This window comes from Diplotaxodon limnothrissa, linkage group LG9 (genome assembly GCF_057381915.1).
Source record: "Diplotaxodon limnothrissa isolate DT_005_m linkage group LG9, D_limnothrissa_male_GT1.1, whole genome shotgun sequence".
Classification (NCBI taxonomy): Eukaryota; Metazoa; Chordata; class Actinopteri; order Cichliformes; family Cichlidae; genus Diplotaxodon; species Diplotaxodon limnothrissa.
This window is the reverse complement of record NC_140604.1, coordinates 21,806,695-21,821,978: the sequence shown is the minus strand read 5'-3', so window position 1 is coordinate 21,821,978 and position 15,284 is coordinate 21,806,695. Positions and strand designations below refer to the sequence as shown.

The window sequence follows — 15,284 nt, the reverse complement described above, 5'->3', positions numbered from 1 at the left end:
CCTCTTCTCTTCGGTGCAAATTCTTTTCTCACTGTTTTAAAATGCAGTTAAAACTGCATTGAGCACTGGGGACATTAAGGGCTGTTTCCTGACTTAAATCCCTGAAACGATCCTGGTATGGTTAGGACAGATTCCTTGGCTTTGTGCATGAACATCACATCTCTCCCAGCATCTTCTACCTTTCACGACATGTGCTGACGCAACAGGTAAGAGTTGCACTTGCTGTTAACCTGCAAAGTTAGTTAAAACAGGTGAAGCTGAGCCACAATACCATATAGAGTTAATTGTATATGAATACAGGAAATAGTGATAGAATAGAGGCAGATAGGAAACAGGAAATATCTTCTGTGGTGCACCATTATTAGTCTGCTGTTTGAAGCTTTAATTTGCTGTAAGCGCTAGCTTTCTTTAGACTTGTATGTTGACACAAGTCCAAACTTCCCAAACATTTTCCTTCCCGAGTTTCAATTCACTGCATGAACAGTGGTGGAGAGAAAATGGGCAGAGATATTGCCTGGCCACCATGGCTAAAGACACAGATTGCCCTGGCCGGAGAGATGAGATGGCATTTCTGCGGAAACAAGAGCAGCATAATCTTAATGAGTTCTGCTGGGTGGATAGAGGCACGTTTCTCACATGTCATTCCACGAACTGGAAAGGGAAGCAAACATGGGAAGCCAAATAAAGGCGAGAAAACGGAAAGGCATGCGAGGAGAGGGAGTTAGCAGTGAATGGGAGGAGTACCTGAAGGCTGCGTATTTATGTCTGTGAAGGTTCTCAGTCATCCAGGTCATCATAGTCAAAGGAGCTTGCAAAGAAAAGCGTCTGGACTTCTTTAAGTTGCTTGAAGACGTTTCACCTCTCATCCGAGAAGCTTCTTCAGTTCTAAGGTCAAATGGTGGAGAGTCCCAGATATAATCCTAGTGGGAGAGACCCCCCACAGGCGATTAGAGGATCATCAGGGGGTCCTTTTGTCCCTCTGTGGGGGGTCACTCCCACTAGGTTTATATCTGGGACTCTCCACCATTTGACCTTAGAACTGAAGAAGCTTCTCGGATGAGAGGTGAAACGTCTTCAAGCAACTTAAAGAAGTCCAGACGCTTTTCTTTGCAAGCTCCTTTGGCTGCGTATTTATGAAATGGTTGTGTGATGAAAGAAACCGACAGCTGGACATTTTCAAATAGGAAATGATTTTATTTATCCATGAAATTCAGGCTAGCTGTAGAGTAAGAGAATTCACTTCTGGTTGCTTCAGGGGACTGCAGGTTTGGAAGTACACAGTCAGAAAACATGAGCAGAGTAGCTTCATATATAAATATATTATCATAATAGCTTTAGCAATTGCTAAAAAAGACTCAAAAACAGGACTTTAACTGTGCTGTTAACTAGATAAATTAGTTTGTCACATAAAAACATTTTCTAGCTTCACTACTAGAGTACCTTTGGTTGAATCATAGTTCAGCTCCCTCCCCCTGCTCTTTAAGCCGCCTTTCTTCTGATTGGCTGTCCCTTACAAACAGAAGATCTGAAGTGCTGGTGGGTGGGGCTTCTATGCTCACTGCCAGAGATAACGTCATTCACTCATTCACTAACTCGTGTGTAGAAGTATGTTTTGGAAAAATGTAGCTTTCAATTTGTAAAACGTGCACCACTCAGTTTTGTTCACAACCAATTAACTTATGCTTGCTACCTGCAGTCTGCACGATGCCATCCCCACATTTTGTTATATATGGAAAAAGTTGTTCCAATAACCAAGCCTAAGGCAAAAACGCAGGAGAACTGAAGAAACGAAAACAACTGTGTCTGAGGAGAAAGACAGAAAAGGTGCATATTTTCCAGGTGTTTCCTGAGGAGTGATAATGATTAGAAGGAAAAAAGTTGCTTTGACTGACAGAGATCACTCACACATAAACTGACCTAATTGTTTGGGACTCTTGTTTTTTAAGGTAAATAAGGAAAAAGAGAGGTTCCTTTTCCTCTACTACAACAAAGTGTCTCTTGCATTACGGTTAAATGATGGCCTTTGACCAAAGCGTTCTGCTCAACACTCACTGCTAAAAGATTAATTGTGGTCATAAAAAAATCATTGAGGCTCAGTGCTCAGAAATGAAAAATAAATAGGATTAGTTGATTCAGGACTTCCCATAAGCTTATACAACAAAGCCCTCCCTCCTGACCATAAGTTAACACCGAGGTACTTCACTACACTGTCACATCCCTGCCCTGCCCTTCCAGCCTGAGTGAAGAGTTGTGACAGCGCCACGAAACATCTGCCTGAGATATGCAGATGGTGAAGGATGGCATAGCGGGACGGGGATGAGAGCTAAGCTGTCAGTCGCCTGCTCTTTTATTATGCTTATAGAACAACCACTTAGTCCAATGACGATGAATAATTGAGCGGAACAAGTTCCCTGCCACCGTGGCATGCAAAGCGGGATCAGTGGGACTCAGGAGACACAAGCGTCAGGCAGGGCAATAAAATATGCTAAGTGGCAGAAGAGCATTGCAGAGAATTTGTAAAGCCAGCGCAGAGAGAGAGATAAATTATCTCTCCCCTAATGCGAAGCAACGTAAGCAAATGAGCCGTGGCAGGGATGAATTACAGATTGTCGGCCCACCTTTCTCTCGCTGATCCCTCCCTATTATGTCAAAGAGACGGGGGTAGGGGGAAGGGGGAGGCGGACCGTGCGCTAAAACACATTAGCGGTGGTGGAAACAGGAGCTAGGGACCAGAGAAGCCTGTGCCTCTGCTTTGCTCTGGGCTGAGGTGCAGAAGCTCGGACTGAAATATAAACATAAAAAGAAAGCTTCCAAGACAGTGCAATCTTAGCAAAAGTAGCTCTTTGCCCGGTTGCCAAATAACAGAATTTAGAATGATGGGCGTCTCATCCGTGTTGAGCTGCTCTCTGGTGTAATGAGGCTTGGTGGAGGAGGGCGGCCAGCGGGGGGGCCAGGGCGACTGCTGCTCAGGAGCTGCCCAGAACCAGTCCCCAGATGACATTAACCTTCATCATGGTGAAGAGGCGCTAAGTCCCCCCTAAAGCGCCACTCTTGGCCACACTCTGGCAGCTCTGAGAGCTAAAATGTTGCAGTGACACTCTGCTGCCCCCTTTGATCTGCCCTTCCTGATTACAGCCACAGAGGAGAGGAGAGCAGGGGATGGAGGGAGGGAGGAGGAGGGGTGAAGTACCCCTGGGACCCTGAGAGTTGAATTAGAGACACGGGGTCCTGTCTCACTCTCTGCTGCTCCTCTTCTCTCCTCTTATTGTTTCTTTTCTTACTTGTTCTCTCCACTTCTTCCTCCCTGGCCTGGTGTGTGTGTGAGTGGGTGAAATGGGGGTCTCTGTCTCTCAGCAGCCTCACTGCTTCTCACCAGAGACAGACAAAGACACTTAAGCACAAACACACACACACACACACACACACACACACTCACAATCATCCCAGTCTTGGCCTGGTGATGGATAATACACTCAGTGGTGTGCACCATCACACACACAGGTATTCAGCGCTGACCTTTGCAGTGCGCTCCCAGCAGTCTGCTTTGGCTTCACTTGCTCTAGGCTGTAAAACCACCTCAGTGACAGATGATCAGTGGACACTTCTGCATGTTTTTTCCTCCCCGAATCACAAACAGACCAGCTCAAAAGCAGAGCGCTCTCATTAACCACAGAACATGAGATATGACCAGTTTAAACTTCATTTCCAATCAGAAACACATAAAAAAAGCCTAAAGACTCACAGCAGTAGATATCATTACAACTGATACCTCCAGTAGCATTTAGCCTCTCCGCTCTTTCTACTTTTTAAAACCACCCAGCTGATTTTGTCTCCTCTCTTACCCCCTTTGTAGATAATTGGAACAATCCCACTGATGCCCAACTCTGCAGGGCCCTCCAGCCAATCAGGGGGTGGCAACCCAGCACTGCAGGTACAGCCAATTACACCTCAGCTTCTGACCAACGCTCAAGGCCAGATCATCGCCACAGTGATCGGCAATCAGATCCTGCCTGTCATCAACACCCAGGGAATCACGCTGTCACCAATCAAGCCTGGACAGCAGGTAACATATATGCTCATGTACAAACACACTCTCACACACACGTATAAAAAGGAGGAAGGCTTGCAGAGCAGCTTATTACATTCTTAAACTCGTACTCCTCAAGTGATCACGAGCTGTGTTTTAAAAACTGTCGAATGAGCAACACCTAGTGGAGTCAAACTAGAGTTAGCCTGTTTATTCATGAAAGCAAAAGCCAAGGCAGCTCTGTTTTATGATAAACACCTCATATTTTTCCCGCTTCAACACTCATAATGCTCATTTGCATCACTCCACTTGGAAAATTGTAGCTCCTGGTACAATTTTCACAATGCATGCATGTGTGTGTGTGTGTGTGTGTGTGCTTGTCAACCAACCTTTCAGCTTCAGTCTCAGCGAGACTGCTAAACCCCTGCAGAGCCCAACATAAGAAAAAAAAAAAAACACCACTTTTCATCACCCCACTTAAAACTGAAACACTCCTCGCTCTGTTTTCCACCTGCTTTCCGTTTCACTCACCCTCCTCCTCCTGCCTCAGTCACACTCTCCATCCTTACGATTTGTCCTTTCTGACCTGAACATGAAACATTTTGTTTTATTTAAAGAGAGACACACAAAAAACCCCAGCTCTGTTTTTTCCTTTTTGTTTGAGTTCACACTGTAAGTAGGAACACTCGAGCAAACACCTCCTCCCAATTTCGGCGAACGCGTGCAGCACCAGATGCATTCACGCCGACAGTGAAAAGTTATTGACTTGATAATGATGATGTCAGGGCTGAATTATAGGGTAAAAGTTCACATTGAAGGCCTCTACAGTCCAGGATGGATGAACTCTTAGCGGGCGGACACCTAATTGTGGGTCCCCCCCCCCCCCCCGAGAACGGCAGATCATACTCTTGAATGAATTAATGCATTTGTAATAATGTTTATGCTTTTGTCTCCACTTCAAAGCCCCGCATGTACACATTGTTCCGCGGGCATAATTTACGGTTGTCACAGCCTGCAGTCTCGAATATTTCCAGTGAAGCTAGATAATTCTCTGAGCCTGTCAACAGTCCTGACAGTGTGTGCATTGCTGTTGACACCCCCCAAACAAACACATGCCACAGAGAAAATAATTAATAGCACAGAAGGAGAAGAAGAAGCCTGCCCAGTTTATGGCGGAGACAGCTTTTAAGAGTGGAGACACACCATCTTGATCTTGTAAAAGCAATTCAAATGTGCATAAAACATGAAAATACACTGTTTCTTTTTTTTTCCATCAGAGCACGTAGCCTGCAGATCATGAATTATGTTTGATATGGGGACTGCTGTGTCCACATGTTTTTATTTAGGATTCAGGCTGCGTTATTAGTATCAAGATACAGAGCAGAAGAAGATTCTTAATTGTTTTTCTGCAGATAGGCGATTATAAAGCTCACAGAGACAGTGGAGTGCCTGAGCTGAACAAGCTTCCTTTTAGACCCTCACTGCCAAATACAGTGGTAAACTACTGCTCTAGTCTATTGAGCAGACTATTGGCACTATAGTCTGCTCTGTCAGTGCAAATACTGCAGGCAGTAATCATCAGGTACAAGGTAAATCTAATTATATTCACCTTCTAAGTGGCTAATTTAATAGCTGCTGATTAATTGATTAGATTTGATATTGTGGCCCAATCACCATAATGACATGATTACTGTAAATTCTGATTATTGTGACGATGTGCACAGAGAGTAAAACATGCTGTCAGTATATCGTGTCAGCTCTCTCTCTCTCTGTGTGTTTGTGTCCAGCTGCCTCAGGCTCAGCAGGGTCAGACAGGCCCCGCATCATCTCAGCCCAACCTGCTCCACATGCCCCACAGACAGAGTCCTCTCCACCAGGCCTCTTCTTCCTCCTCCACCTCCTCCTCTTCCTCGGCTCTCAGCGTGGGGCAGCTGGTCAGCAGTAAGTGTCCAACACAGCTCAGCTCACAGCATTTTATAATGTGATTTATAACGAGAGGAATTACACAACTAGCGGAACGTAGCCATGGAAATATTTTTCTGTCATTCAATACAGCCGAGGTGGAAGGTTGTCGATCGCTGAAAGAGCAATGTGTTGTCATTATCCCCGGTGTTTCATTCCACATAACACTGCGGATTTCTCCAATTGTCAGAGATATTTTTATTTCAAGTTGAGGCATGCTCTTATTTTCTTAAAGAATAAAAGTAACAACATTCCGTGTGTTAGTTCACATCTCAGCACTTTGTGACAAAGGTCTCTACAAAGGTCTATATCAAATGCTTTGTGTGGTTGCATTACATTATTGCATCGTTCTATACCTACAATCTTTATTTATTATATGTTTATTTAACTTTTTTGCTCAATATAAGTCCATTTATAAGGAAATAAAAGTAGAAATAATATATTTAGATGTCGACAGAATTTAGTGAAACTGAGAGAAGATAAGCACGTCACAATGATAAAATGAAATAAAGAAAAACAGAAAATGAAGTCAGCATCTAAGCGAAGGCAAGAACTAAAAAACAACCTTAAATATGCATAAATATGATTAAAAACAGGGAATAGTGCCATTATTGAACTATATATAAAAAAGTTAACCATAAGAGTTTGACTATGCTCTGAACTTGCAGTTTAAGAAATACCAACCATAACGTACTGTAATACACAAAATCTCTGTCTGCAAACCAAGCAACCTGATGTGGTAAACAGGTACATCTGAAGGTTCTCATCTATACTATACATCAATACTATGGCAGTACATTGCCTAGCAACACAGCCTATGAACTACCTAACAACAGGCTAACATGACTCATTTTTAGCATTTATGCACATATAATACCTATAAACATTGTAGAGTTTTCATTTTGTTACAGTAAAATCAAAAACAACTACCTAACAATAGGCTAAAAACACAGGGCAAACAAAACCATAAAGTGGGCGTGTACCAGTCGCAATAACACACAACTACTGAAAACTGATCTAAAGCAGCATTTTTAAACAATCAAAACCAAACCAAAACAAGGAAATCCAACACAGAAACCAAAATTGAGGACCAAATTTAAAGCTGCGGATTAAAACATTTGGTGTTCTAGTTGGAATTTAAAGCAGCTGGATTTATATATGAATAACCAATAATAAAAAGATTTAACGATCAGGAGTTAACATAAGCTGACACAAACTCAAACTTGTAAACTGTTGCAATCTAATATGAACAGAATAAATATATATAATAGAAAACTATTTAACAAATAGTCCCTTTCAAATAAATAGAATCACTGAAAGAGATGTTAATTTAAATTTTTTGCCCAATACTGCAACATCAATGACAGAAATCTCAGAAACAAATATATTAAAACCAGAGAAAATAAAAACAAAATCTGCGTTGCTGCATTAACTACATGTTTCTCCTTTTTTTCTAATTCTAATAAACAAACCTTTAGCATCGCTACTTCACATCTTCATTACTCTCAGTGTAGACAGCTTTTGACTGATCCCTGCCTGCTAGGATTGTTTTATTTTTTCCTTTACTGTCATTTCTTTGGTTTATTAGACAATCTAAACTGGCGTCTGTTATGTAAAATGAGCATAAGTTTCATTCTGCCAGCGCGTGGGCTTTGGCAGGGCCTTATAAATCACTGGTCCACAGCCTGTCAGCGTGCAGCTATTGCCTTTAAAAACTCTGTTTTATTCAGATAAATTTCATTTGTCAGAGTCGATTCTCTTAAGCTCCATGTAAACTCATTTCAAAGGCAGCTACAATGCCACTGAATCTAATTTAAAAAAAAGTCGCCATTGATCAACTTGTTGTGGACTTTGTGTTTAGTTTATGTTTACTTGCAGCTCAGAAAATATCTTATGAGGACAAAAATCATAGCGGGCCACTTGTATGGTAAATGAAATTAATGTTTTATGCTGAGTGCGAGCCATATCACTTCCTCTCAATATCACTTACAGCATTCATAGGCAAAGCAAAATCCCGTGACAGAATCAGAGCGACAGAAGCATTCGCTGGCCAAAAACAAAGTGCCAGAAACAGATTGAAAACCTCAGGATTTCTGTTAATAGAAGGACTAACGCCAGCAATATTTTTTATTGAGTTTGTTTTAATTTTTTTTATTTGGAGTGGAGAAGGACAGCTAAGCTATTGAAGCAGAAAAAAGTGCTCTCCTTAATATAATCTGGAAGAGTGTTAGGATTCATTTAAGCTAATGCAGGTGTGGATGCATATATTGCGATCAGACAGCTATTTGGAGGAGTAATGATCATTGATCACCTTCCTAATTTGAAGTAGACATTATTGGGTTTTGTGAACAAGAAACAGTTAATCAGAGTACTATTAAGCAGATACTGTAGATTCATCATCGTAAGCAACAACAATAACATTGTTTTTACATCATATCCATACAGCTGCTTCCAGAACAAAGATGCTTAAATAGCTTAAACCTTTTTGCGATTGCAGAGGCCCGTGGGATCAAATCACGTGTTCGGATAAATAGGATGTCTGATCATCAGGTTTGCCTGGTGTTTGCACTTTTCTGAGTCATGTTTTCCAAATTTCTACACTACAAACTTCATCATCAGTTATTAGCACTTCAAGTAAAAATAAAAGCATAAAAGAAGTATTTTTCTGCTAAACTGAAAGACAAACATTGGCACATAATAGCACAAGTCTAGCCTGTAATTTATGGAGGCAGCATTTTTTTCCTAATTTTCCTTTCAAGCAGATACATTGATTGCTTCACTTGTTTTTGTCCTGTCGTAATTATTAAGAGTAAAAAGTGTATTACTGTTGTAAAGAAAAGTCAGCCTCCTTTTCTTTGTTTCAGTGCTTTTAAAACTGAGCCTTTTGTCCACTAATCTGTCTGTTTTTGTGAGGCCTCTCATTATTGCGAGGTAAATGAGAAGGTCTTTAATCTTAAATCGTGTTTGGGTAAAGAAAAATATGGATCCGGCTGCCGCTAGTCTTTCAAACCGCTACGCAAATAGGCTCCAGTGGGAATGATGGGAGGATGCTCATCACTGTGAAGATGATAGGAAGCTGCGAGTCCTCTGTGTGTTCACACGTATGGAGCACGGCGCATACGCTACACGTCACTTATGAGGCACAGCGAGATGGCAGGCCCATAGATTTTTGCTTAAATACGCTTGGAGGATTCCTTTAATAATTCATTGATAATGACCAGGATGAATAATTCAGAGGCACAAACTTTGCTTTAGTAAGCAGGATGCCAGGGCACCTGACATTGATGTACAACGTGAAATCACTTTTTATTAGCGGAGAAATTCTTCAGTGAAGTTTTCAAATGTGGAGCTTCGCAAACAGCCTCTCTTTGTGTAAAAGCAGGGTATCGTTTGTGAGCGAGGCTCGCCGCTGCTTTGTAGGCTTGAACTGTGTTGACTTGGGGGGTCAGATGGGTGAAATAATTTCTTTATACATTCTTTAATGTTTTTCTGAGAAAGCCAGCTTCAAAATATATGTGTATTCATACAGAGAGCTATAGTAGCACAGCACCTATCTGTCTTTCCTTTGAATTAATAAGCCATGTGTCGTCTGTTTTTTGTCCATATGCTTTTATATGTGAGATTAAAGATTTACACTTGCCAAAGCCGAAGCCACAACACGCCTGTATTCAAACCTCAGATGAGTTTATTCTTCAAAACATTTCTCAGATATGTGTAGAGAGAAATAATAAGTTCTGACCCAGAGCAGGACTATTTTTTTAAAAGTTGTTTAGAGGCATCATGATCGCATATGGTTGGATGTTTGCCTCATTCACTCTGAAAAATAAGGTGAGCAGAGGGCTAATAAAATGAGATGTGTGTGTTGTATTGTAGACCCGCAAACCGCCCCCAGCGAGGTGGACGGGGTCAACCTGGAGGAGATTCGTGAATTTGCCAAAGCATTCAAGATCCGCCGGCTGTCCCTGGGCCTGACACAGACTCAGGTGGGCCAGGCGCTCAGCGCAGCCGAGGGGCCGGCTTACAGCCAGTCTGCCATCTGCAGGTAAGGACAAACGCAGGGGGAAAAAATAAAAACAACTCGACTACTATTGTCTACCTGTATTTCTAATCAGTGAAAGCAGCGCAGCTGCAATGAGCTGTCGGGTGCTCTCATCCGTGTTTTAACAGGCATCGTTAACATATTAAAATATATAATTGGCTGACAAACGAAGCTCTCATGTCTCTACTTAAACTCCTTCCCCTGACATGACAGCTGGCCGTCACTTATGCAAAATACATACACAAGTATTACACGGAGCACTTAAAGCATTTAATAATTACTAAGGCCCGGTGCTGTTCGCTCTGGCTGAACATGAGGGAGCTTGACGGCGATGATGTATTAATAAGACTGCCGTGTCTTACTGCTTCCACGAGGACAGTTTAGTCATAAATGGGACATTATACATTCATGAGACTATCAGACAATCAGTGTTTCATTCCTCCTGTTGTTCCACTTGACTAACGTTTTGCATGCAGATACCAAATGAGCCACGTTTCCATTTCGAGACAGAATAATTGGGCCACATGGTGTCCAAATATTGCTTTTAAAAGAGAACTAAACGGTGTAAAATAGAAAACAAAAGTATTTTAAGTGTCCAGATTAGATATGGAAGTTAACGCTAACTGGGTTTTGTTTTCCTCAAATCTAATCTTCTCTTGTTTTGCATCCATCTCTTTCAATAAAAGTCCCTAATCTTGTTTCTGTATTAAATTTAATGTCCCTTCAAAGTGCATGTGCATTTGCTGATGACCTGTACTGTTTATGTGACACGGCACTGCCACGCACCTTTAAAAATTTCATCACATCAACATCAAACAGCCGATAAAATGTGAAACACTACAGGAGCGGGGGGTTCTTATGAGGCCCGCACTAATGTTTAAAGTCGTCAAATCACACATGAAATATTTACAGCCAGACATAATTCAAATATTTATAACACACATTAAAAGCCATTAGCTTCAAAAATAAACACTCTGTGGGCTGTTATTCATTCCGTTAAGACAATTTTTTTGTTGTTTGTATGACACTGGACATGATGTCCTGATGTTTTAAGTAGTGGGGCTAACTTCACATGCTTTAGATTAGTTAACATCAACATAGACATGAAGTTTGAGGAGGAAACGGGACGTCACAGTAGCTCTGGGGCTGCGGCTCCCGACGTAGACAGTGAACAGACACTGACAGATGCTTCCATCTTGTCTGCTTTCATTGCTCACAATGTTTCCAGGCACTTTATTAGTTTATCTAAACAGGCACAGGCTTTACATGAGGGTAACATCAAGCCAGGGATGTGCCTGAGTGGCCCCTTTTGGGAAAATACGCTAAATGAAAACTTAAAGTAAATAAAATCGCTATCTTTTGTTTTTATTACAGGGTTTAAGATGGATATTTTGAATTGTTTCAAACTGCTGAGCTCAGGTTTAAAATATTTGATGGTTTAAACATATTTTTTATCCAGATATGAACAAACAGTTAATAAAAATAACAAGCTTAGGAAAGAAGAACACCAGTCATATATATAGTTTTATATGGCTCATATGAGAGCTATAAACTAAATTCAGATTTCCGTAATGGTTCAACAAACGTAGCCAAACATTTTAACATCAACATAATGCAGCCTTAACAACGACACAATCGAAATCAATCTAAACAAGCCGAGCAACATGAGCAGTGTTAGTCTTTGAATAATTATGATGGTAACTGTCAAGATACATCATTTTGCAACAATTTTGCATTTAGAGTTTAAAAGGAAACAAGAACACAAAGTCTGGACTTGTAATAAACCTGACGTAAAATGAGAGTAGAGTGAGGCGAGCCTGATTGTATGTATGTCCCACTCAGATAGCTCTCTGTGGGTATTGAATGTAAACCCTGCAGCAAACTGTAACTCAGTCCAAACATGCAGCATGTCTAAGCAGAGCTCCTTAGGTACTTTTAAGAAGAGCCAGAGAGGCTCGCTCCCTCGTGCTGATGCACTAGAGGGGAGTGCATACCCCAGCTGAGCAGCTCTCAACTCATTTTAGTATCCGCGGTTCCTGTTGATCCATGAAATGTCCTGTCTCTGGTGACTCTTCATATTTACTAATGTATTCCCCTCAGTATGGAGCCCTCCTCTTTTTCCTGTGTTTAGGAGGAGGACGGGGTTATAAATAATACCGCCTGTCGACAAAGAGGAATGCACCAACGAGGTGTAGAAACAGAGAAAGTTCATGCATGCATGGGCATCTGGGCCTCTGTTTCCCTCGCTATTAAAAACCGTCTCTTTTTGCATTGTTTGCTCCACAGAGAGCAGTGCTTCAGTGTAGCTTTCTTTCTAGAGTTATTTCACTGAAAAACATTTGAAACCAACACTTTCTGTCCCCATTTATCCAATAATGTTTGGAAGTGATGCTTTTAAGAGTTGATGTTGTTAGTACCAAATCATCTGTAGACCTTATTTATTGGGTATGTAGTTAAATTTAAGGTTAACTAAAACCATAACCACAGCATCTCTGGTTTGAGACTAAATTTTGGTATGTTTCATCTTGCTACCTAAATTTTTGCTGCTTTCTGTAATCTGCTATCAAATAAAAGCAAAAATCCTGAGATAATCCAGAGAATGCTCAAATCACCAGTGCAAAGATTAATGGAAAGAGGTAAAAGTGATAAAGATTTTTATTTTCCTGGAACAGAGAAATAAAAATATTGTAATTAAACATCCTGATTTTCTCCTTGAATAAAAACTGCTGATACTGGACTACTTTAAATGGACATGCATTTGGAAACATGGTGAAAGTGTCGTGTCCGTGACTTTCTTTCTTGTCAAAATGAGAAATAGCCACAAAACCGCACTACAACTTTTTTGGTACAGTTAACCTTTGTAGGTTTTTAGACTAAAAAACATTTGAAAATAACACTTGTGTCTGTCATGTTCCCATAATGTTTGGGAATAAGGCCTTTAAGAGTAACTGTTATTAGAACTGAATCATGTGTCGTTATGTCTGATCTCACTATCTAAATTTCTGCCACTTTCCATAACCTGCTATTAAAAAAATTATGACATACTTTGAAGAAATAAATGGAAATTACCATGCTAATATCACTAGTGCAAGGAACTGCTCATAGCGGTGTACTGTAATTGGACACTTGTTGGAAACTTATTAAAACTGCAGCGTCTGCCGTTTCTTCTCATGTTTTTTTGTCAACGTGACAAATAGCCACAAAACATTGTCACTTCAGCTTTGTTGATCAAGTTTTTATGTCCAAATAATATCTTCGGCAAATATTAGCCGCCCGGTTTGTGGTTTCTTTTATTAGAAATATGTACATTTTCGTACAATCACCTTTGTAATGATTACAGAACACAAACTGTCGTAAGGCTCGCAAAGTCCACAGTCATGGATATTTCTTTCAAAAACTTGTTAAAGTACTAGTGTCTTTAACAAAAAGGCAAATGTGCTGTTAGTTTATTAACAGATTTTCCAAACTCTGTCATGTCTTTCTTATCAAATACTTACCTCAAACTGCACTGTTGTTATTCAGTTCCATACAAGGAAAAAAGCAGTGAACACACTGATATTTGGGCTGTTGCCATTCAAACTCCTGAACAAAATGACATGATGTTGAATCCTAAATAGTTGTTCTTCCATTCTTAGTAAACATCATCTAATTCAGACTTCATATCATGTCCAAACTGCACCCGACAGTCGCTGAGCTGCCAGCTAGCATTGCTTTTTAAAACTCTGCCTTCCTCTCGTCTTACTTCCTGTGACTTGAGAAATGCAGAGAAATGGCTGAATTATGAGTAAAGTTGCAGGACTTGTAAATGTATTCTTATTAAATATAAAATGAGAGGTTGTTAGAAGATGAAAGAAAGGTTAAAAATGTATTAAATGTACATTTTGATGAATAATTCAAGCTCTTTTTGTAAATAAATGATGGTGCCATATTTAACTGCATGCATAAGTGGATTTTTGGGGGGAAGATGGGGTGGGGGTTTATTTCACCTGAGCAGAAGATTTTTGTGATTTTGGTTCATGAGAAATATTTAAAAGAGCAAATATTTCGATTGCTAGCCATTGGCAATATCTCCTTGTTCCACTATTGCCAGTTTGGGACAGAGAACCAGAGCCTCGTCCAGAAAATTAACACATCACTGGCAAAGCATCGCCTCGAGCTGCTGCAGCTCAGGTGTGTCCAGGTGCAGGATGCAGAGTTTGTTCACCTGGATGTTAGTCTCAGTCCCTGTGGCATTCTGGTTGAGGAGACTTAAAGGCAGGCAGCTTATCCCTTGTTCTGGCAGGGCACCTAAGTAAGATTGTTTTTTCTCAATTCTCCCCAGACACACCATCCTGAGAAGCCACTTTTTCCTACCACAGGAAGCCCAAGAGAACACTATAGGTAACAGTCTTACAGGCAAACTGAACCCTGGCCTTTTATATCCTGCCAGGTTTGAGAAGTTGGACATCACCCCTAAAAGCGCCCAGAAGATTAAGCCCGTTCTGGAGCGCTGGATGGCCGAGGCTGAAGCCCGCCACCGATCCGGCATGCAGAACCTGACTGAGTTTATCGGCAGCGAACCTTCGAAAAAACGCAAGCGGAGGACCTCTTTCACCCCACAGGCGCTCGAGATCCTCAACAGCCACTTTGAGAAGAACACGCACCCCTCCGGACAGGAAATGACGGAAATAGCGGAGAAACTGAACTATGACAGGGAGGTGGTGCGTGTCTGGTTCTGCAACAAGAGGCAAGCCTTGAAAAACACAATAAAGCGTTTGAAACAGCCCGACCTCGGCGCTGGCGCACCAATGGACCCTCTCACTGATTCTCTAGAGGAGCTCCCGAAATGAACGAGCTCTCTGACCAAACAGTGGAGTGGAAAAGTGGCAGCCATTAAAAACAACAAAAGGTGGATGAACTCCTCTCGAAATGAGAACTGACAAAATGTTGCCCAAGTCACCCGGATGGACAGTCATGAGTTTGCAAACGAAAAACTATGTGTTGTCAGTGTGATTACCACAATTATGTAAATTACCTTGACGAAACCAAAAACATGAAAAAAGAGATTAATATCTGAGAATTATGTAAAAAAACATACGGTGTGCTGTTTCAAAGAGTTTTTAGATTCTGGCCTTACAGACCAGACTGTCGCCCAAATTTTGGTTCCCACCAGGAGGGATTTAGTAGAGAGATCATACCAAATCGAAACACTATTTACCAAAGTCTGTTGCATCTGAATAATTTTGTAATGTAAATGTGCTCTAAATTTTTACATTT

At 41.1% G+C, this 15,284-nt stretch overlaps 1 protein-coding gene across 1 annotated transcript in view; it reads left to right on the top strand.

Moving 5' to 3' along the window:
• pou6f2 (POU class 6 homeobox 2) overlaps positions 1-14,857 on the top strand; it is a 77,524-nt gene extending 62,667 nt beyond the window's left edge. The window contains exons 6-9 of the mRNA XM_085362244.1: positions 3,854-4,063; positions 5,815-5,968; positions 9,863-10,031; positions 14,350-14,857. Of these exons, the coding sequence (XP_085218370.1) occupies positions 3,854-4,063; positions 5,815-5,968; positions 9,863-10,031; positions 14,350-14,857 (1,041 nt within the window). The remainder of the gene's footprint in view (positions 1-3,853; positions 4,064-5,814; positions 5,969-9,862; positions 10,032-14,349) is intronic.
• The last annotated feature ends 427 nt before the right edge of the window (positions 14,858-15,284 follow it).